The sequence below is a fragment of the Chlorocebus sabaeus genome, chromosome 21 (assembly GCF_047675955.1).
Source record: "Chlorocebus sabaeus isolate Y175 chromosome 21, mChlSab1.0.hap1, whole genome shotgun sequence".
In the NCBI taxonomy this organism is placed as follows: Eukaryota; Metazoa; Chordata; class Mammalia; order Primates; family Cercopithecidae; genus Chlorocebus; species Chlorocebus sabaeus.
In genome coordinates this window covers 117,798,506-117,821,587 of record NC_132924.1, presented here as the reverse complement: position 1 = coordinate 117,821,587, position 23,082 = coordinate 117,798,506, and the positions used below count along the sequence as shown (strand labels likewise).

The following is a 23,082-nucleotide window of genomic DNA, read 5'->3' as shown; positions in this document are numbered from 1 at the left end:
TTATTGGGGCATTTTGTTTATAGTGGCATAGATTTTATAATATTAGGTTTAGTAAACTTGGACAGACCCATTACAGTTGCATCATGGGAGGTAATGCTCTTAGATGGAAATTGATTTAAACCATTCAGAATCTGTTTACACTTTCAACTTGAAAGGTTGGATGACAATAACTAGATATATGCTCAGGTTTGTAGGGCTCAAGGTGTATTACATGGATTTCTTTCTTCCCTATATAGGTAGTAAGCCTAAACATCTATTTACCTCAAAAATACTTAATCTATTCTCAAATAAATTATTTACAAACTTTGTAGTTGCACTTTGTGAACCATCTCCAGTTTCATTAGATTGTTCTTGAACTATCATGAGCAAAACGATTTAGCGATTTGAAGGGAAGACAATTGGCATTTGTAGCTGTTGCCGTTGTCCTTTCTACTACCCCTCCTGGAACGTTTTGTGTCGTATTGATTTAAGTGTAGTACTCAGGGCTTCAGGACCTAGAAAGGGCCACTGATTTTTAGGAGGGAGTAATTTCATTCTGCAAAGAATCCTTTGGGCAAGCAACCAAGGGAAAAGTACCTATTCAAATTGGGGACGAGTCACTTGATTATTAGAGAAAGTATGTGGAGTTGATTTATTGTAAATGGACATAAAGTCATTGCTGAAAGAGCCACTCAGCAGGTACTTACTGAGTGCTTACTGTGTGTGTGGCACTGTTTTAGGTAATGGATCCAGGAATTTATGTACTAGTGTGGGGAGACAGACATTAGAAAAAAGATTGAATGAACAAACTGGTGATACATTTATTATAAAAAACAAATCAGGTTCAGAGTGAGTGCTAGCGTGTAGTCGGAGGTGTTTCTATCTTACATAGATTGCTCAGGGAAGTTCTATGATAACTAACATTTGAGCGGAGAGCCGAGGAATTAGTGTGAAAGGGAAAGTAAGACATTCACTGAATATGTGGCTATCTATAGTAAAGTCTGAGAGATAGCATTGTGCTCCGTATGTTTTAGGAGCAGCAAGGAGGGCAGTGTGTCTGTAGCAGGGATGGGGGCTGTGGGGGAGGAGGGAGGGAGATAGGAGATACAGTAGGGAGAGAGAGAAGCCAGGTCATGTAGAGCCTTGTAGGTGATTTGTGAGGAATTTGACTTTTACTGTGAAAGGAAGCCAGTGGAGGTTTTTGAACAGGGAAATTACTTCCTCTGACTATATTTTAACAAGATCCATCTGGCTGGTGTGTGGAGAATAGAGTATAAGAGAGGCAAGTGTAGAAGTAGAGAGGCCAATTAGAGGACTGTTTTATACAATCTAGAGATGAAAACTGTTCATGGGGAATAGAGTGTTGGTGGTAGATATGGTACTGGGTTGGGCGGCACTGTGGATGAGCAGGTTTGCGTGGAGATAAGATTCAGGAGTCTGATTTTGGACTTGTTGAGTTTGAGAGATCTGTTAGCTATCCAAGTGGAATTGTTGAATAGGAAGTTAGACATAGAGTTCTGGAGTTTAGGGGGAAACCCCAGGTTGGTGTTATGCATATGAAAGTCACCATTATAGACAGCATTTGAAGCCATGAGACTGAAGGGGATTACTTAGGGAGTGGGTATAGATTGAGAAAAGGCCCAAAGATCTGCATCTGGGACACTCTTACATATAGAAACTAGAGATATTCACTATTTACTCAACAAGTTTTATTCAGTACTTTCTATGCAGATAAGGAATAAGCAGCAAACAAGACTGAGAAGGAGTGGGTCAGTCACATAGAAGGAGGAGAACCAATGGAGGGTGTTTTCCTCAAGTCAGGGGATGGGGGGGATTGCTTGCCCAAAGTGATTCTTTGCAGAATGAAATTACTCCCTCTTAAAACTCAATGGCTTTATGTCCTGAAGCCCTGAGTACTACACTTAAATCAATATGATACCAAATGTTCCAGGAAGGGTACTAGAAAGGACAACAGCAACAGCAGCAAAAACCAATTGTCTTGCCTTCAAATTGCTAAATCATGTTTTGATCATGAGAGTTCAAGAAAAAGCTAATGAAACTGGAGACGGTTCATAAAGTGCAACTACACAACTCTCTCCCTACTTTATTTCCTGTCCCCGTCCTTTCTTCCCCACCGCCCCCATCCCTGATCATTCAAGAAGAAAGATTCAAGGAGTGATCTACCCTATTATGCTGCTGAGATGTGGTTAGGCAAGAAGAGAACTGAGAATTAGTCGTTCAGTTTTACAGGAGAGGTCACTGGTAACCCTGACGAGCATTATTTATGGGATGTGGTAGGATGTACATCTCATTGAAGTAAGTTTTGCTGGAGACTGAAATAGAAGGATGGGCTGGAAGCTGAAGATGATGGAGGATAGAGTGATTATATAATTTATTGTCTAAGCCAGGGCAGTTTGCGAATGAATGAAAGGGGACACAGTTTATTATTATACTGGTGTGTTGGGAACAGGCCCCCCAAAATCTAGCCATAAACTGGCCCCGGAACTGGCCATAAACAAAATCTCCGCAGCACTGTGACATGTTCGTGATGGCCATGACGCCCACACTGGAAGGCTGTGGGTTTACTGCAATGAGGGCAAGGAACACCTGGCCCAACCAGGACAGAAAACGCTTAAAGGTGTTCTTAAACCACTAACAATAGCATGAGCGATCTGTGCCTTAAGGACATGTTCCTGCTGCAGATAACTAGCCAAACCCGTCCTTTTATTTCGACCCATCCCTTTGTTTCCCATAAGGAATACTTTTAGTTAATCTATAATCTATAGAAACAATGCTTATCACTGACTTGCTGTTGATAAATACATGGGTAAATCTCTGTTCGAGGCCCTCGGCTCTAAAGGCTCTGAGACCCCTGATTTCCCACTGCACACCTCTATATTTCTGTGTGTGTGTCTTTAATTCCCCTAGTGCCGCTGGGTTAGGTTCTCCCTGACCAAGCTGGGCTCAGTACTGGTGCAACTGGCATATATCATATGGTCACTCTTGGGAGAAGGCAAGAAAGATTTCTCAAGGAAGTACCTGTTTATTTCTACTCTTTGTTTACTTTCTCTGAAGCAATTTCTTATATGTGACTTGCCAATTTTTTTATTCCATTGGTAATTCAATTATTTTAATAGACTTTGGTATGGAATATTTGTTCAGAGCCTTTTAAGAGTTCTGCTTTGTCCACATGCAATTTATTTCCTCAAAGAACGAATTGACTTGACAGTTTTGATTTCCCTGTGCACACTTGAAAAAAATCCTCTTCTTAAATATAGAAGTTTGTGCAATATTAATACAAAACTCAGTGCTCTAGAGCTTTCATGGTTTAATTGAAATACTTTTTAGGGATGAGATATTCATAACAATAGTCTTTGGTCCTTTGGCAAAATATTATAATGACTGGCATGTGCTTTGGCTAATATTCATTTTATCTGAATTTCAGTAATTTTTTTAAACAGAACATAAAAACCCTTGATAACTTGCCATTAATATTTTTTCTGTTGTAAATTGTGTTTTATTGTAATGTAATTTAATTTACAATATTGGGCTTCAGTTTTTTTTCTAAACAAATCTCATACCATATCAATTTTCAAAGGGGAATTCATTTATGTTTATGAAAATCTACAAATTATTGTTTGCTATTTATCAAATTATCAGAGAACAGCAATGAAAAAGAGTGAGATACAGATGAAATTAATAGTGTTTTAAAGTAACATTGCTGGTTATGAGGGCTTTACACTGTCATTAGCTAATAGCATAAGACATCATACCAGTGGGTCTCAACTTTGGTGACCTGTTAGACTCTTATGGTGCTTGTAAAAAGTCTGATGCATAGGCCCTACTACAGGCATGTTGTATAAAGATCTCTTGGGGGAGGAGTTGGCTTGTTTGCTTGCTTATTTATTTAGAGAGAGTGTGTCACTCTGTAGCTCAGGCTGGAACGCAGTGGCGTGATCAGAGCTCACTGTAACCTTAAATTCCTGGGCTCAAGCAATTCTCCCACCTCAGTCTCCAGAGTAACTAGGACTACAGACATGTGTCACTGTGCCAAGCTAATTTTTTAAACTCTGTTTATAGAGACAAGGTCTTGCTGTGTTGCCCAGGCTGGTCCTCAACTCCTGTCCTCAAGCAATCCTTCTACCTTGGCTGCCCACAGTGCTGGGAGTATAGCCACTGTGCTAGCTGGCATTAAAAAAAAAAAGCTGTTGATTATAGAGAGGCTGCGGCCTATTGCTCTATATACTGAAGGATAAATTTATCATTTATGATAATTGATGTAAATCTAAAGTTCCAATGTGTTTATAATTTCCCTTTCTTCAGAGCTTAGTTCTTGTCAGAGCTAGTTAGAGTGTACTTCAAGCTTGTTAAGACTTGCTAGTTCTAGGAGGTAGAAGTCATCAGTTCAGCATTTACTTGTATGCTTTTGCATGCTTGTGCAGAATTTGTATTATCTTCAATATGTGTTAAAGAATATTTTTAAGCCACTTACCCATTTTATGAAGATTATGCAAAACTGAATAATCTGTAGTTTTACTTTCCTGGGCACAGGTAAACTGCAGGTCATCCTGATATACTGGAGAAGAGGGTGAGGTGCTGCTGACAACTCTGTGTGGTGCAGCTCTCGCGTTTCCTTAGCATATCTCACTCACGGCAGATAACCTATGACCATCTACTATAAGGCCAAGTGAGGTCCTTGTGCTTGTCTGCATACTAAATGTCATCTTAATTTCTTTTTAATTAAAAAATACATCAACCTTTCACTCCTGAGCTGCATGACTGCGTTTTCAAGATCGTTGATTTAGAGAGGTGACTATGGTCTATCTCCTGGAATCCCAATAGTTTTCATTCTCAGAGTCGGAAATAAAAAGAAATTAGTTTTCTCGAGATTTTCTCTTCTGTTCTTGTTTTACTTCTTAATGAAAAGAAAATCTGGATGTAATTTAGTTTTCCAAAGATGGAATAGAATTATCTTTTCCTTCTGGTGTAGTAGGTTTTTTTCTTGACTGTTTTCCTGAAGTCCAAACATGCTTTTGTCGTAAGGGTTGACAGTTTCGTCTCATGGAGTTAATCACTGAATGCATACCTGATGGAATCGTTTTCAGTTCTGTTTTTGCTTGTCCCAGAGCTTTTTAAAAAAGAGTTAATAGACTGAGAAAAATAACTTTAGATTTACAGGAAAAGTTGAGACAATAGTATAGAGAGTTGTTCCGTAAGCCCCATGAGCAGCTTCCCCTGGATTAACATTGGACGTTAGTATGGTACATTTGTTATAATTAATGAACCAATATTGATACATTATTATCAGTTTATTATTCCACAGTTTATTCAGATTTCCTTAGTTTTGGCCCAATGTTCTTTTACTCTCCAGGCGTTCCCTCCAGGATAGCACCTTATGTTTAGTTGTCAGGTCCCCTTGGCTCCTCTGACTGTGGCAGTTTTTCAGACTTTCTTTGTTTTTGCTGACCTTGGCTGTTTTGAGTAACATTGGTAAGGTGTATTGTAGGATGTGCCTCTATTGGAATTTATCTTCTGTTTTTCTCCTGATTAGACTAGGGTTATAGACTTGGGGGAGAAAAACCCCAGAGACAGAGTGCCATTTTAATCACATCATGTTAAAGGTACATACTATAAACATGATTTATGACTATTGATGTTGACCTTGATCACCAGCCTGAAGTGTAGTGTTTATTATATTTCTCTACCATAAAGGTTTCTCCCCTTTTTCATAATCCTCTTTGGAAGGAAGTTTCTACGTGCAGCCCACTCTCTGCTGTGTATAGCCTATAGCTATGTTCTTTCTTCTTTAGGATGGAGGATTGTGTAATTTGTTTGGAATTCTTCTGTCTGGGTGATTTGTTTCTTCTCCCCTATGTATTAATTAATCCATATGGACTCATGGATATTTATTTCATACTCTGGGTTGTAATCCAATGCTACTTTATTTTTTGCTCAAATTGTTTACAGTTTTGGCCATTGGGACCTCTTTCAGTTGGCTGTTGTGCCCCTTTGACCTACTCTCATCTCTGGGTATTTTTGTTTGTCTCTTTGGGGGATCATGTTCTTTCCTTTCTGGAACTACCTGGTGCTCCGGGCTCATCTTGAATAGTTCCTTAATAATAGAATCAGCCATTTATCTAAAGAGGCAGAATTTTGTTGTTGTTTTTGTTACACAAGAGGGAGAACTACGTACAGTAAAGACAGATGGGATGCCCCTCCCTCTTTCTTAAAATTTGAACTTGTTATGTTTAGTTTTTTACCTTCAAAGGGCCTCTTCCCTTTTTAGCCCAAGGCTGATGATTTGACCTCATTTTTATTTTCATGTTATAAACTTGGACTTTTGTGCTTAACTCAGGATTTTCATGCAATTTGGAGCATTTTGGTTTCAATACATCCATGATCAGAGATTTTTCGTCTTCTGTAATTGAAACCCATTCGAGAAAGCAATTCAGGGACTTTTGACTTAACATTTGAAGGATTAAGACCAGTCTGTCTTTCTTTGTTCTTTTAAATGGAGTGCATCATACATTTTTATAAATAATGAAAAGGTTCTTTCACCATCCCATTTGAAATCCTGCTGCCTGTGCCGACCTTTGTCTGTGAGATTGCCTTAGGACACTTCATTTTAAAAAATTATAATTTTTATAACATAATGAAGAAGTTCTTTCTATTTTTTTTCTTAAATCTTTTTGCATATCCCAGTAACAGTATCAATGTGACAGCTTGAGAACTACTTGAAATAAGACTATTGATTTTTCTTACTTCCTTGGTTCCCAGAGTTTTCTGAATTTTGGAACATTTGGAACCAGAGTCATTGTCCCATAATTCAGTATCTGAGAGTGATATGGAGCTATATTGTGGTGGATTGTTTGTCTGAGAAACTGCCATACACTATTTAGGAATCATGGTGGTTCTGTATGCTACTTTTTCTGCAACCCATTATGGATTAGTAATCAGGAAGGCTTTGAGCGTAGAATAAATGGCATACTGACTTCCAGGGGAGACAAGATTAGAAAAGGAAAGACTATCAGATCTTATTAGAAAACTAAACTGATTAGAAAAGAGTATCAGATCCCATTACCTAAATATCTTTATATACAGAAACAGCCTACCATAAATGTTATATATAGAAATAGCTGAAGTAGTTAATTCTTTTTTATTAATAACATCATTAGTAAAGCCTAACTGTACTATACATTTTATACTGCTTCATTCTTTCCAAAAATGAAATGCCTTCATGGATATCACCTTAATGAAAGTAGGTCTAGAGGAGCAGTAATGTGGATAATAGTGCTTTCCTCTCTTACCAGATGGCTTTGTGAGGCACAAAAATACCTAGTTCATATATCAAATAATGAGTAACAGCAGTTTCAGTCATTCATGTAAACTTACATTCAGTGTTGTTGAATGCCTCTTTTGGCAGTGTAGACTTTGCTACAGAGAAAAGGGCCATTGGGTTATCCAAATTATTAGCTCCTTACTATTGACATCTTACTGAGTATTTACCATGAACCAGGCTCTGAATCTCTTAAACCAATGCTCCATCCAGGTGGAATGAATGAATGAGCTAATGTCCTGCATTTTCATGCTTGTCTGCTCTTCTTTAGAGTCATCTCAAATCCTTTTCTAGTTCATCTTTACCTTAACACAATCTGGACTGTGATCACTGCATTTATTACAATTGGATTTTTTTTCACTCGAATATAGAAACCCAAAATAATAGCAACTTGTACAGAATAGAAGTTTTTTTTTTTTTTTTTTTTTTTTAGTTTTTGCATCCCCAGCACCTAATTCAGGGCTTGACACTTATTACTTGAAATAAGTGTATTACCTTGCCCGATTAAACTTCACTGGTATGGTGATAACAAAGCAGGATTTCTTAAAGCTTAGTCCGTGGACCACCTGTGGTAGAATAACTTGCTTGTAAAATGTAGATCGCCATGCCTCATGCCAAGGGATATAATTTGAAAGGTGTAGGATAGGGTCTAGAAATTTTCATGTCTTATAAATTCCTCTGGGTTATCTAAGAACCACTGGGAAGGAAAAGAAAGGAGAGGAAGAAACTGATTTGCAGTCTCACAACCTTCTAATAAATTCTCATAAAGTAGTGGCAGGGGCTCTGTTTCCAGTCCTGGCTCCTGAACTCCTGGTAGGACCTTTTGCTTCTAGGAGTACTCTCCAGAATTAAGGCCAAGATTAGGAAACGGCTTAAAAGTTGATTCTTCACTTATGTAAAATAAGATTTGAGGCAGGTAGTGAAGTGCTGGAATGGAGGAAGATTCACGAAGTCATCAGCAACCCGGGCTCCTTTACTGATGCCCTTGTTCTTATGATCCAAGGTGGCTGCTAGAATTTCATTCAGTGAATCTATCAATTCTCACTTGCAGATGGCAGGAAGGAGAAAGGAAAGAAGTAGAAGACAAATCCCCCTTTATTTGAAGGAGACTTTCCAGATATTACATAGAAACTACATACATCTAAGAACTTAGCCTTATGGACCACATTTTGCCACAAGGTTATTTTTTTCTTACCTGGCCCAGTAAAATGAACCAAAAGCCCCTCAGGATTCTATTACTGAAGAAGAGGCCATTACTGGTTTTCACCATAATCATTCATTCTAAATCTGCCCAAATAAACATTCTGGATTCCGTTGACCTCTTGGCAAGTGATTTTGCCAATTCTCAAAACCAGCCATCATCACCATCCTATCTGTTTACGCCCACTCCTGTGTCTCCTCCTCATAATCAGTGGGAAAAGTGCTAAACTTATAGACAGATATGATATCATATTACCTTTTAGTTAATTCCAGTTAGATTTCTATTTTTAAAATTGTGTATTGTCATATCCTGTAATCTGTTTTTTACAACAGTTGTTTTAAAAATGTTCCATATTCTACTCTAATTCTCCCCTCATACTTTATTTTACCTTGTTTTAAGTAGGGGTAGGTGCAGACTGGGCATGGTGGCTCACGCCTGTAATTCCAGCACTATGGGAGGCCGAGGTGGGTGGATCACCTGAGGTCAGGAGTTCAAGAGCAGCCTGGCCAACATGATGAAACCCTGTCTCTACTAAAAATACAAAAATTAGCCAGGTGTGGTGGTGGGCACTTGTAATTCCAACTACTGGGGAGGCTGAGGCTGGAGAATCACTTGAACCTGGGAGGCGGAGGTTGCAGTGAGCGAAGATGGTGCCACTGTACTCCAGCCTGGGAGACAGAGCGAGACTCCATCTCAAAAAAATAATAAATAAATAGGGGCAGTTGCAGTGGCTCACTCCTGCAATCCCAGCACTTTGGGTGGTGGAAGATCGCTTGATGCTGGGAGTTGGAGAATGCTGCCTACAAAAAATAAAAATATTAGCTGGGCATGGTGGTGTGCACCTATAGTCCCAGTTACTCAGGAGGCTGAGGCAGGAGGATCACCTGTGCCCAGGAGTTTGAGGCTACAGTGAGCTATGATTGTACCCCTGCACTCCGGCCTGGGTGGCAGAGTGAGACCCTATCTCTTTAAAAAAAAAAAAAAAAAAAGACATTCTCAGTTTTTAGGCACATGATGTGCCTTCAGGTGCCTCAGTCTCAGTCCCTTTTTTTCAGTAGGAGATATGCCTTATAGGTGGTGGTGGTGGGGTGGGGGGACATGCCATTTCTCTTGACTGCTGTTCAGAGCAGCGCCTGGACAAGGCGTGCTCTGAAAATAACCTGTTGAAAGAACAAATGGATAATTTCCCTTCTTCCTCTTACTTCCCTCCCCTATTTAGGATATAAGATTCTTTCTGTATTTAAAATGTTTTATCTTTGTTCCATTTTTTTTTCCCATTTCTCACAGTTAACTTTTTATATTTTAAGGAAAGTGACTATTCTTCCTTCTTAATCAACTCCTGACTGTTCACTAATCCCTTGGTCACTTCACTATCTTGAGTCTCCCTCTATGAATTTTCAGATTTTCTTTGAGATCCCCCTCCCCTTGGCCTCTTGTTCAATCTCCTTGACATTTCTGTAGCCTGCTGTGTTATCAGCTGCATGTTCTTGGAAATACCTTCTTATCCTCCTGCCTTTATGGGTTTTCCTTCTGTATTTTCTCTGTTGACCTCCTTCGGCTGTGTTATGGTAGGAAAACACAGTGTCTTTGCTTTCATCTTTATTCTTTTCTCTCTTTGCCCTCCCATGCTTTGTGCAGTATCTCAGTGGCTTGCCTACTCTTTTACCTTCAGCTAGGATCTCTATATGGATTCCCAAATTATATAAATTGTGTTTACTACTCATTACTGCATCACTCTTTTTGTAGATGTTGAGATGCCTCAACTTAAATTCCTGTGTTATCTTAAACATTATGTTTAAAATTACTGATGTTAGTATTAATGTCCTACGATCAACTCATTAGGGCATTGCTTCTGAAACTGGTCACTGGAGTAACCCTAATGAATAAAGAGAGCAGCTTCTTGTGAACTGTTTTTCTTGTCTAGAAAGCCCCTTCCTTTATTCTTTGCACCTTCTTTCTCTTTGTAAGATCAAGTTCAAAAATCTACATTTCACAAAACTTTCTGGGATGACACCAGACTTTATTGGCTTCCTAGCCTTTGAACTCCCGCTATACTCATGTGTCGATTTATCTGGCACTCCTCCTGTACTTCTCTTATATTGTATTTTGAATAAATCATCTTTATTGTAAGTGTCTCATCTCACAGCTTGTAATCTTATCCCTGTTTGTACTCCCAGTGCCTGGTATACAATTGGCACTTAATAATATTTGCTATGGATGATGGCATACCCTTTTTATTTATTTATTGTGTTCCATTTCTAACGGTGAGATTGCTTAAAAAACAATTTTTCTTAAACATTTTATTTTTCACAAATGAAATGGAGGGTGCTTGGACTGAACCGAATGACAGATTTTCAATACCCGATTGTACTTTGCTTTGCACTATTTTAAGTACATTATAAAAGGTGTGGAATGATTGTCTCAAAAGTAACTTTTCTTCATCTTTGTCTTTTGGCGTGTCATTAAAAACCTGGAATAAGAGAACCGTGAGAAGACCTAGTAAGATTTGTGAAAGCACACAGGATTTTGCTTTGGAAAGTCCAAAATCGGGTAAGGGTGGAAGGAAAGAAAGAGAGAAAAAGAATATGGATGAATGTGAAAATACACACCCACTAGACCCCATACTGTTTGGTAAATAAGGTCGGGGTGATATAAAACCAGCTAGGTAGAAGGTAGTTGTGTCAAAGTAGTGGATATATTGGAAGGATGAGAATTCATATCAAGAACATTTGTACTCTTCGCCCCCTACAAAAAGTTTACCCAGTTGTTTCTATGATACATTGCTCAACAATATGGTAATGTGACAGATATACTAAGTAAAGTAGGACCTGTTAATGTATGATGCCTTTTAAAATTAAGGTATGGGAAATTCGCTGTGATTGAACTTTAGCTCTGTGTATACTGAAAATCTGGACTAGTAGGGTATGATTTTAGACTCATATAAGGGGAACAAAAGACTCAGTTCACATATGTATTTTATTTTGCTTTCTTTTTTTCTCTAGGGAATTTGAAGTACTGCCTTGTAATTCTTAATCAGCCTTTGGACAACTATTTTCGTCATCTTTGGAACAAAGGTAATCTTAATTAGCATTTCTATTTCTTTGCTTGCTTTCTTAATTTGAGACTGACCAACATGACTATTAAATACCCTGAAACCTGACTAAAAAGTGGAATTCATAAGACGGTGATTCAATTATTAATGATTGGAATAATTTATTGTTGCTTCTCTGTTAAACTGTTTAAAAGTGATTTCCAAAGCATGAACCCCCAAGGATGGAATACCGTACCATATTTCAGAACTACAGTGCGGATATTAAGCCTGAATCCTCAACAAGTATTTGTTCAAGTGTAAATTAATTTTGGCACCAGTGATAGCAGAAAAGCATCCACATGCCTCATTTGTTGCAGCATCCAATAATAAGATATCTTCAGGGTGATCAGATTTGCAAAACCAAAAATGAAGATGATGCTAATATGTAAGAACCTCTTGGGGTGCTGAAAAATATGGTTAAAAATGGAATAGTGTCACAGAATGGATACAGAAAGGTTTTGTGTAAGAAACAGGCTTTATTAACTGTTTGTTTACTTTATTCTTTAACTTTTATAGGATTACCTCTTGATTGGAAAATAATGTTCAATATCATTTGCTGTTTTGAATCTTTTTTTTTTCTTTTTCCTCCAAAGGAGCATTTTTGTTGAGTTGTCAGTGGAAGTTTTAGACCAAGGTAGATAGGCAGAAGCACTTGATTCTTGACGCATTGATACATATTTTTGCTATTCCTGATTGCCTCTTATCATCACAGAACTCTAGTATTTTCAACATTATGTTTATGTTTCTTAGAATGCAAACCTCACATGTGAATAAGCTCACATCTGTGGTTGAGATAGTTGTGATAGTAGAGGGAATAAATCATCGCAAGTGATTTTTGTATAAAGAACTTTGTCTAATATGATTACAGTGGAAACTCTTGGTGTTCTAAATTGAACTATGTTTAAGTTAGTCAGCTTAAAATTTCACATTATAGTTGTACAAACATTTCTCTCAAATTAACACCCCACTAATTAGGTAGTTATTTGAATGGCTGTAATGTCTTTTGTCACCGTGTCTCTAGTGCCTAGTGCAGTATCTGTCACATAATTGCTATTAATGACAATAAATGAAAGAATGAATTTAGTATGGCTTATATTGCTAGAAAATACTAAAACTGGTCAGGCACATCCTTTCTATTTGAATTTGTTGTATCAGATTATATATTGTTTGGGGAGAGTGTGAGTGACTGTTTTATTGCAAACATTAGAAATAGGCAACCATTGGTCCAAACCGTTGGAGACATTGAATATTCAAAGCTACATCTAAAGAAGTCTGTTATGTTTGAGGGAGTTGAGAGTCTTAATTTTGCACATAGTGTGAATGATGTAGATTTTTGAGCCAAACGAAGTTCCTCATTTCATTAGTGTTTCTATAAGGATCAGTCTGTACATGAAAAAAACTAAAGGTATCTGAAATATCAGAAATACTGAAATGGCTAGTAAATTCTCATTTCCAAAATAACTTGTCTTTTTTTAGGTTATTGAGATGTTAGGTTCTTTCACATATATGCTAGGATAATCCTTGGTGTTCTGGAGCCTTTAACCATTGTAAGAAGCAGGCCTATTGATAAATACTAAAGAGTAGGTTTTTTGTGATTCTCTTAACAGAAGCTGTGCTTTTTTATGTTTGTAGTGACCTCTTTTGTGTTTCTTTTCTTCCGAGTAAAGGCAACAAAATAGGGAAATATTGTGCTTGAGTTGTTAATCTTAACATAGGAAAGGCTTAGGAAATGTATAGGGCAGCATTGAGAGTTTGGGAGAGATGACAGTATTATGGGTTGAGGTATTAGCAAGTATGAAGTGGCTTGAGGGTGCTGCCCGCATTACCTTTTAACCCATGTGCTCAACATTTTCTGTAACTTCTGTTCTATGATACAAAGATTTGTGAAGAGCTGAAATCAAGGGATGGGCTGTTAAAATGGGTGAAAACTTCAAAATGCAGAGGAATCTGAAGAGTGTTGCATAGTATATAAGACTCCTGCATAAAACTGGCAATTTCACTTTATCTCAAGAACTTCTGTTAAGTAGGTGTTTCCTGAGATTCATTTCAGGGGAAAGACTATGTTGAAAGTTTATCTTAAAGTTTTTTCCTGCAATGATTAGGTGATATTTTTTACCAGCGGCGAATCCGTAAGGGTCTGCAGCAACCTGATCTTTGCCTGCTCAGGGAAAGAATTCAGCTGAGGGGCAGAAGTAGGTTTAAGGTAAAGGGAGAGACTGAGGCAAGTTTTAGAGCCAGAGTGAGAGTTTATTAAAAAGTTTCAGAACGGGAGCAAAAGGAAGCAAAGTACACCTGGAAGAGGGCCAAGTGGGTAACTTGAGAGATCCGAGTGCCCTGTTTGGACCTTGATTTGAGGTTTTATACATTGTCATAGTTTGGGGTTTGTGTTTCTTCTCCCCTGATTCTTCCTTTAGGGTGGGCTGTCTGCATGCACAGTAGCCCAGTGGCCCAGTGGCCTGCCAGCACTTGGGAGGGGCCTCGTGCTCCTTGTGTTTACTGAAGTTGTGTGCATGCTCTTTTGAGCCGCTTTTCCCTTACCAGTCAAGTGTTCCTAGAGGAAGGTCATATACCAGTTAAACTCCACCATTTTGCCTCTTAGTGTGCATGTGAGCCCACTCACCCAACTCCAGAGACCTTATAAGGAAGCAGCTGATTACCAGCTCCAGATGTTTTCTATCTATTGGGAGATTGCCTTTCCCTGGTGCTGGCTGCCACCAGTTATTTTAGAGAAACAGTTTAACAACTGCCCGACCATCACCCATGGTCCCCTGACATTCCTGGGGAGGGGCCTTCTCCTGCCGTGCTCATGTCTGCCTAACTACCTACTCTAACAATAGAAGTTATGAGATTTAGCTTAAATGCCTAAGGAGGGAGTTCAAGGGAGATTAAAATTATGGAGGTTTTAATGTATTTTCTCTTTTATACATCATGAAGTTTGGTGATTTTCTTGGTTAGAAGTCTTGGAGCATATCTCTCTACCTGTTCCAGCATTTTCTACTTTTGGTTTGATGATAAAATAAGCACTTAGGTAGGTAGATAGGTAAATAGAAAGACGGGTAGATAGAAGTAGGGTTAATATATAACTTTTCTGTTAATACCAGAGGTTATTGCTATTTGTGACTTGCTATTGGTCTTACATTTACTAACTTTTTTTTTTTTTTTGAGGTGGAGTCTCGCTCTGTCGCCAAGGCTGGAGTGCAGTGGCACAATCTTGGCTCACTGCAACCACTGCCTGCCGGGTTCAAGCGATTCTCCAGCCTCAGCCTCCTGAGTAACTGAGATTACAGGTGCGCGCCACCATGCCCGGCTAATATTTGTATTTTTTAGTAGAGATGGGGTTTTACCATGTTGGTCAGGCTGGTCTTGAACTTCTGACCTCGTGAGCCGCCCGCCTCAGCCTCCCAAAGTACTGGGATTACTGACTTGAGCCCCTGTGCCCAGCTACTAACATGTTTTTAAAAAATTTTTTGAGTCAGGCTTTCTTATTTTAGGAAGTGTCTTTCTCTTCCTGAAATACGTGATAAGTGCAAAAGCAGAGATATGTATGTTAGAAGGGCTCTGCATATGTCTTGTAGGTTAGTTATTCTCGATTGGGGTCACAATGCTAACAGTGTTCTCAAATTAGTAGTGGAGATCTCTGTGCTACAAAACATCATGAAAAACAGACATACTGGAATAAAGTTATATTGAGTGACTGTGTATGAGGTTTCTAGGAGTTCAGCACATATCCTCATTGTTAGCATGTATTCACAGCCTTTCCCTACTTTTCCCACAAGATTTACAGAACAGTGGTGATCATGTTAATTAGATTACGATTAGATGATCAGATTCCTTTAACTGTCATCCTTAAGATCACACCAAGGTATGGGCAGCGTACTTATTTTCATTGAAACTGAAGTCATAAAATATTTGACATACCAGACAGGTCTTACAGATTAAAGAGAGGCACAAGTAACATTAGTGAATTAAAGTATAAGCAAGGTCTTTGGTTTTACAGCATTAGTTATATTCCATTTGTTATTGACTGACATTAGTTGAGACCCTTCTGTGTCAGGCATTGGGCTAGTTGCTAGGGACATGATAGTGGCTAGAGTTGAGAGTTGGAGTATGCAGGTGCAGCCTGTTCCTGTGACTGCATGTCTGAGGCTCTGTCCAAGCCACAAGTTTTTAGAATGAACTAGCCATGCCCCTGCTTCTTAAGAATTGATACTATTGTAATGGTTGGTTAATTGACTCTACTTCGTTCATTTCCATATGCTTTTCTTTAAAACAAAAACACTCTACCTAAATAGTTTTTAATAGACTAAATAGACTTGCCGCAGTAATTATGCTAATTTTGTGCTAGTGATTAGTATTGGCATTAGATTTGTTTTAAATGAGGTAGAAATCTGCTATAAAGCACCTTACTTCAGTTGTAGTTTTTTTGTAACAAACTCTTTCCTTCTTAAATTATGCACCCCAGGCTTTCTGTAAGCGTCTTTTCACTTGATTATTTTAAGTTAAATACAACCAACTTTATATTATTTAAAGTTTTATGTCCTGTAAACTTTATATTAAAGTTTTCCTTTATCTTTCCTTTTTCATTCTAATTTCTTTATTTAGTGGAACCTATATTATCTCACTTTGGGTGTCTTATGTGTTTTTTTTCTCGTTAAAATAGAGAAATCAGATACCTGTCACTTTTACGTGTAGATTGGTTGAATAGATAGTTACACTTTAATATGCTTGTATCAGTTGCTATTTTAATCCCGTTTTATCTATTGTATGCATTATTCCTGTTAGAGGAATTTTAAGGGAAACATATTTTTTGATGATAACTTTGAAATTTTGAAATCACCTTAAGGTGATTTCTTTAAGCTGACCCTGGAAGGGCCAGTCCCCACAAGAATGCATATCCAATATAGTTTTTTCCTTTGGCCTCATCTCCATGACTACCTCTTCCTGTGTATTTAATGATTCATCTAAATAGAGCTGCCATTTACTTTTTTTCTGTGTAAAATAGACTTTTACTTATTTATATTGCAGACTTTCACCCATCCTTTAAGGTCCAACTCAAATGCCACCTCTTCTGAAAGCTTCCTTAGCTTCCCCAGGTAGAGATAGATTTTCTCAAATGTCACCTTGTCTTTCCTTGAGAATGAACTTCTTGAAAATGGATACAAAGTGCTTAGCTGATGGTGTTTTCTTAGTTCTTGTGAGACTGGCCTGGTAGCTATTGTGGGTCACCCTGACAGTTGGGGAAGGTCACTGCCTGTCTTTGATGCAGCCAAAGACAGGTCCTGGAAATCGTCTTGCGCTGATGTGGACCAGTTAGCAGGCTGCAGGCACATGCTTGTGCCTCCTCGTGGACTCTCTTTCTGTCTGTTTCCCGAGATTCCTCTTTGGTCTTCAGTCTCAGTTGGGTCCCTTTTGTAATTCTGCTGAACTTGAGCTTTGTCACTCACATTTTTTTTTCTCTGCTCTATGACTCCTCTGTACTTATTTGATGCTTCCTGGTACACCCAATCAGAATTGATATTTTCATTAATCTCTCCTTTCGTTATAGTGCATGTGTAAAAATGTATTTTTTTTTTTTTTTTGGCTTTTTGGTTTCATGCCTTTGACAGTTAAGATGCCAGTAAATATATCAGTTGAATGTATCTTCTTTGTCTATTAAGATATTATGGTAGGGTGCATCTTTTAATTATAGAAGGATATATAAGTTAGCAGTACCCTTGTCCTTTTTGTTAAATAACTTGTTTATGAGAACTGTAGATTAACTTTATTCATTCATTTATTTATTTATTTATTTATTTTTGAGACAGGGTCTCACTCTGTGACCTAGGCTGGAGTATAGTGGCATGATCACAGCTCACTGCGGTCTTGACCTCATCAGCTCAAGCAGTCCTCCCACCTCAGCCTCCTGAGTAGCTAGGACGACGGGCATGTGTCACATACCCAGCTAATTTTTTTTTTATTATTTATAGAGGTGGGGTCTCCTCTGTTGTCCAGACTGGTCTCGAACTCCTGGTCTCAAGTGATCCTCCTGCCTTAGCTTCCCAGAGTGCTGACATGATAGGAATGAGCCACTGTGCCCAGCCGTTAACCTTAATTTCATAAATATAAATTCTTTAGTTTTTCCTTAGATTTTCATCTTTAATTATAGAACCATGTGTGCATTTTTAAAAGTTAAAACCTCACGGTTTGGTATAAAAAAATGTCAGTCCCCATTAACTATATATATAATTTTTTTTTTTTTTTTTGAGATGGAGTTTTGCTCTTGTTGCCCAGGCTGGAGTGCAATGGCACAGTCTCGGCTCACTGCAACCTCCACCTCTTGGGTTCAAGTGATTCTCCTGCCTCAGCCTCCTCAGTAGCTGGGATTACAGGCACCCGCCACCACGCCCAGCTAATTTTTGTATTTTTAGTAGAGACGGGGTTTTGCTGTGTAGGCCAGGCTTGTCTCAAACTCCTGACCTCAAGTGATCTGCCCACCTTGGCCTTGCAAAGTGCTGGGATTACAGGTGTAAGCCACCGTGCCCAGACCTATTAACTGTTATTTCTGTCATTATCTTTGTTTTATGCTTTTAATTTTTCTTTTTCATTATTTCTCATGAAATGATTTTTAAATGTAATTTCTGACAGGGTAATAAGTGAAATACTACTATTAACTAGAAAAATGCCCCTGAATTGGTGATTGTAAGACCATGTGACCATGTGTGCTTCATGGCAGTTAGTATAGACATTTCAACTGCCTATTTTACTTCATTCTTTATGCCATTTAGATCTCTGTCCAACTGGTATGTCAATTTTTAATGTATCCAGAAAGTCACTGCCAAGTTTATATGACTACTTAAGTTTTCTTTTTTAACATTGAATATTTTATGTATGTTTTTTCAGTGTTTGCTCCATGTTTAATTCACTTGCGTATACATACACGCACAGATACACAAACACAGACAGACACACACCGTTTTATCTTTTGTCTGCTTCAGTGAAGTGGGCCTGGTGTGTGGATAATTTGAGGAGTTTAAGCACATTGCAAATAATTATCCTTGCTAGAGAGGCTAAGTAGTATCTTTTGTGATACTGTACCCTCAGTGAAATAAATTAAAATAAAAAAAAAAAACACCAAAGAATTCTATTTCTTTTTTTTTTTTTTTTGAGACAGAGTCTCGCTCTGTCGCCGAGGCTGGAGTGCAGTGGCTGGATCTCAGCTCACTGCAAGCGCCGCCTCCCAGGTTCACACCATTCTCCTGCCTCAGCCTCCCGAGTAGCTGGGACTACAGGCGCCCGCCACCTCGCCTGACTAGTTTTTTGTATTTTTTAGTAGAGACGGGGTTTCACTGTGTTCGCCAGGATGGTCTCGATCTCCTGACCTCGTGATCCACCCATCTCAGCCTCCCAAAGTGCTGGGATTACATGCTTGAGCCACCGCGCCCGGCCAAAGAATTCTATTTCTATACTAACCAGGTGGTGGGCTATTACATAAAACTAGAAAGTATAACTAGAACTTCAAAACAGACAATTTACTAGAGATGAAGTCAACATTGTGCATTTCTTTTCTTATAGTTGTTGGTGTCCAGTTCTTTAGACGGTGTGGTATCGTTCTCCCAATCAAAATGCTTGGGTCTGAAATGCCCTTTCCTGAAACGCAGACATCTTCATTTTTAACAAATACTTACTTTCCCGGTAAAATATTTGTTATGGAGAAATGAAGGTCTTTTCTCCTTGGTGGTGTTTTTTTTTTTTTTTTTTTTTTTTTTCCCTCTCACTTGTAATATACATTTAATCAGTTAGTTTTAAAGACACCTGAGAAAATAGGCTTGGGAAAGCAGTCAGAGAAACGTGGTGGGGTTCACCTTCGTTTTTTCCCACATTGCATAGTGTATAGTAATATATGGAAACAGATATTTTTGCCCTGCTGTACTATAAGCTCTACCTAATGTTATATGTTAGGTAGATATTATTGTTCCTCCTATGTATATTTAAATTGTCATTCAATGTTGCTTCTCTTTTGTAATAATTTGTTCCAAGATTGATTCCTTCTAGAATCTTATTTTTAAGATGATACTTTTAATTGAATATAGGTGAATTAAAGAACATTTACACTGAGCATTTGTGTATGATTATAGATTAAAAAATAACTTGAACTTTTTTAATAGTCCTAGCTCTTGGGGGCAGCTGAGGCTTTTGAGTTTTCAGTTTTACAGTGATAGCTGCTTTGGGGTCTATGGAAAAAAATGTCCATGGCGCAGAAAAGATCACAAGGGGATATAACACGCTCTCTTCCCGTCAGGCTACCTGACTTCAAACTATACTAAAAGGCTACAGTAACCAAAACAGCATAGTATTGGTACCAAAACAGAGATACAGACCAATGGAACAGAACAGAGTCCTCAGAAATAATACCACACATCTACAACCATCTGATCTTTGACAAACCTGACAAAAACAAGAAATGGGGAAAGGATTCCCTATTTAATAAATAGTGCTGGGAAAACTGGCTACCCATATGTACAAAGCTGAAACTGGATCCCTTCCTTACACCTTATACAAAAATTAATTCAAGATGGGTTAAAGACTTAAATGTTACACCTAAAACCATAAAAGCCCTAGAAGAAAACCTGGGCAATACCACTCAGGACATAGGCATGGGCAAGTACTTCATGACTAAAACAGCAGCAAAAGCCAAAATTGACAAATGGGATCTAATTAAACTAAAGGACTTCTGCATAGCAAAAGAAACTACCATCAGAGTGAACAGGCAACCTACAGAATGGGAGAAAATTTTTACAATCTACCCATCTGACAAAGGGTAAACATCCAGAATTTACAAAGAACTTAAACAAATTTGGAAGAAAAACATCAAACAACCCCATCAAAAAGTGGGCAAAGGATATGAACAGACACTTCTCAAAAGAAGACATTTATGCAGTCAACAGAGACATGAAAAAATGCTCATCATCACTAGCCATCAGAGAAATGCAAATCAAAACCACAGTGAGACACCATCTCACACCAGTTAGAAAAAAAAAGTCAGGAAACAACAGGTGCTGGAGAGGATGTGGAGAAATAGGAACACTTTTACACTGTTGGTGGGACTGTAAACTGGTTCAGCCATTGTGGAAGACAGTGTGGGGATTCCTCAAGGATCTAGAACTAGAAATACCATTTGACCCAGCGATCCCATTACTGGTTATATACCCAAAGGATTATAAATCATGCTGCTATAAAGACACATGCACATGTGTGTTTATTGTGGCACTATTCACAATAGCAAAGACTTGGAACCAACCAAAATGTTCATCAATGACAGACTGGATGAAGAAAATGTGGCACATATACATCATGGAATACTATGCAGCCATAAAAAAGGATGAGTTCATGTCCTTTGTAGGGACATGGATGAAGCTAGAAACCATCGTTCTGAGCAAACTATTGCAAGGACAGAAAACCAAACACTGCATGTCCTCACTCATAAGTGGGAATTGAACAATGAGAACACTTGGACACAGGAAGGGGAGCATCACACACCAGGGCCTGTTGTGGGGTGAGAGGAGCGAGGAGGGATAGCATTAGGAGAAGCTCCTAATGTAAATGACGAGTTAATGGGTGCAGCACACCAACATGGCACATGTATACATATGTAACAAACCTCCATGCTGTGCACATGTACCCTAGAACTTAAAGTATAATAAAAAAAGAAACATGCTCTCCTCCAATTCACTGGGAGACAGACATTTGAAAGCCCGGTCTACGTTCTTTCTATGTTTATAGTTTACAGGTGATGTTTGGACAAATTGAATGGGGTGACATGGGAGAAACCATGGGCTGAAACACTTGTTTATGCTGGTAGAAGAGGAACTGTTGGGGGAAGAAATACTCTATTTTTGAACATGTTCAAAAGAGCTGAACAGTGTGCACTCTTTGACATATCTAGTGGCAGAATCTCTATGGAAGTAAAATAGTCATACCTTTAGGTAAGGCTTCTTCGTTATCTAACTAGTCACGAATGTAGCTTTTAGGGATTTGCTCGTTACGAGTACATGAACAGGCAGACTACCATGTACATTTTTATCATTTAAATGCATCCAGGCAGAGATGCAGGAGGTCACTTCACCTGGAAAATGCTGGACTTTAAAAGGATATCTGAATTTCAGTTAGGATGATCTGGGAGGCATCTGTTCTAGGATTGAGTAGCTTTAGTCATTAGAATTGGAATTCTGTAATAGTTCAGCTATTACAGTTGTATTAAAGTACCAAATTGACATTATTTGTGTCTATTTCTGTGTTTAGTGTTTCATAGAACTTATGCTTTGAGCACATTTAAGTGAACATTGAGCCAAAGATCTGATGAGCAATTTGCATACTTGGTTCAGGTCCATTGAACAAAACAGTTATGTACAAGCTGTAGTTTCTGTAAATAAGGCTGGCAGACAAGATGTATCTGAGTCACACAGAAATATTTGGGAGACTGCAGAAAGATTATTTAAATGTATAAGACATTTTAATATATTGGTGGTACAGAAGAAAATACTTATTTCTTTATATGAGGCCAGAGGTAAATTCTATTCCCATCCCCCAAATGATGGCCCATTTCTATTGAAATCAATATTTAATCATTCTACGTATTGTCCTACAAATATTGTGAGATTTAAAAAAATCTCTGTGCTACCTTCTTTCCCAGGATTCACCCAGACGAGATGGAATGACTTAATCTTTGTGTTTAGTGCCACTTCTGGTCATATTCCTCTACCACAATTAAATGGTATCTCTTCTTTTTTGAATTTACTTCATCCACAAGCTTCTTGCCATTAACTACCACCATGTTTTTCGGTAAATTACTGTCTTAGAATTTATCTCTCAAATATATTAATTCATTAGTTAATTCATTCAGCATTTGACTAATGACTGTTATGAACCTACTACATTTTAACAGTAGCCAACACACAGATAGTACTTATCATGTGCCAAGTAGTGCTCGAAGAGCTTTGCATGATTAACTCACTTAATCCTTTGTCACCCTTGTGAAATCAATACTGTTATCATACTAATTCTACAGATGAGTAGACTGAGGCGCTGTAAGATTGAATGGCCAATTTTCATTCACACTTCTAGTAAATGGAAAAGCTGGGAATTAAACTCAAGCAGATAATTCAAACAGTGTAAACATTTGTGTAGTGTGTGCCAGGCATATGTATGTTTGGTGACTTGAATGTTAGTGTTAAGGCTTATGTGATTATGCCCTCAGCTCATAGACAAGGAGGGAGGCAGAGTTTTTCTGTGAAGAGCCAGATAGTAGATATTTTCGGCCTTGCAGGCTGTGTGGTCTCTGTCACGACTCTTCAACTCTGCTGTTATGGTGCAAAATCAGCTGTACGAAATCCCACCAGGCCTGCCGTACAAGAGCTCCTGAAGGAAGCACTAAATATGGAAAGGAAAAGCCGATACCAGCCACTGCAAAAACATACCAAAATATAAAGACTATCAACA

General features: G+C 38.3%; 1 protein-coding gene across 1 annotated transcript in view; it reads left to right on the top strand.

The window, feature by feature from the left end:
* TPK1 (thiamin pyrophosphokinase 1) overlaps positions 1–23,082 on the top strand; it is a 382,381-nt gene that overhangs the window by 62,354 nt on the left and 296,945 nt on the right. The window contains exon 3 of the mRNA XM_073009463.1: positions 11,519–11,590. Within this exon, the coding sequence (XP_072865564.1) occupies positions 11,519–11,590 (72 nt within the window). The remainder of the gene's footprint in view (positions 1–11,518; positions 11,591–23,082) is intronic.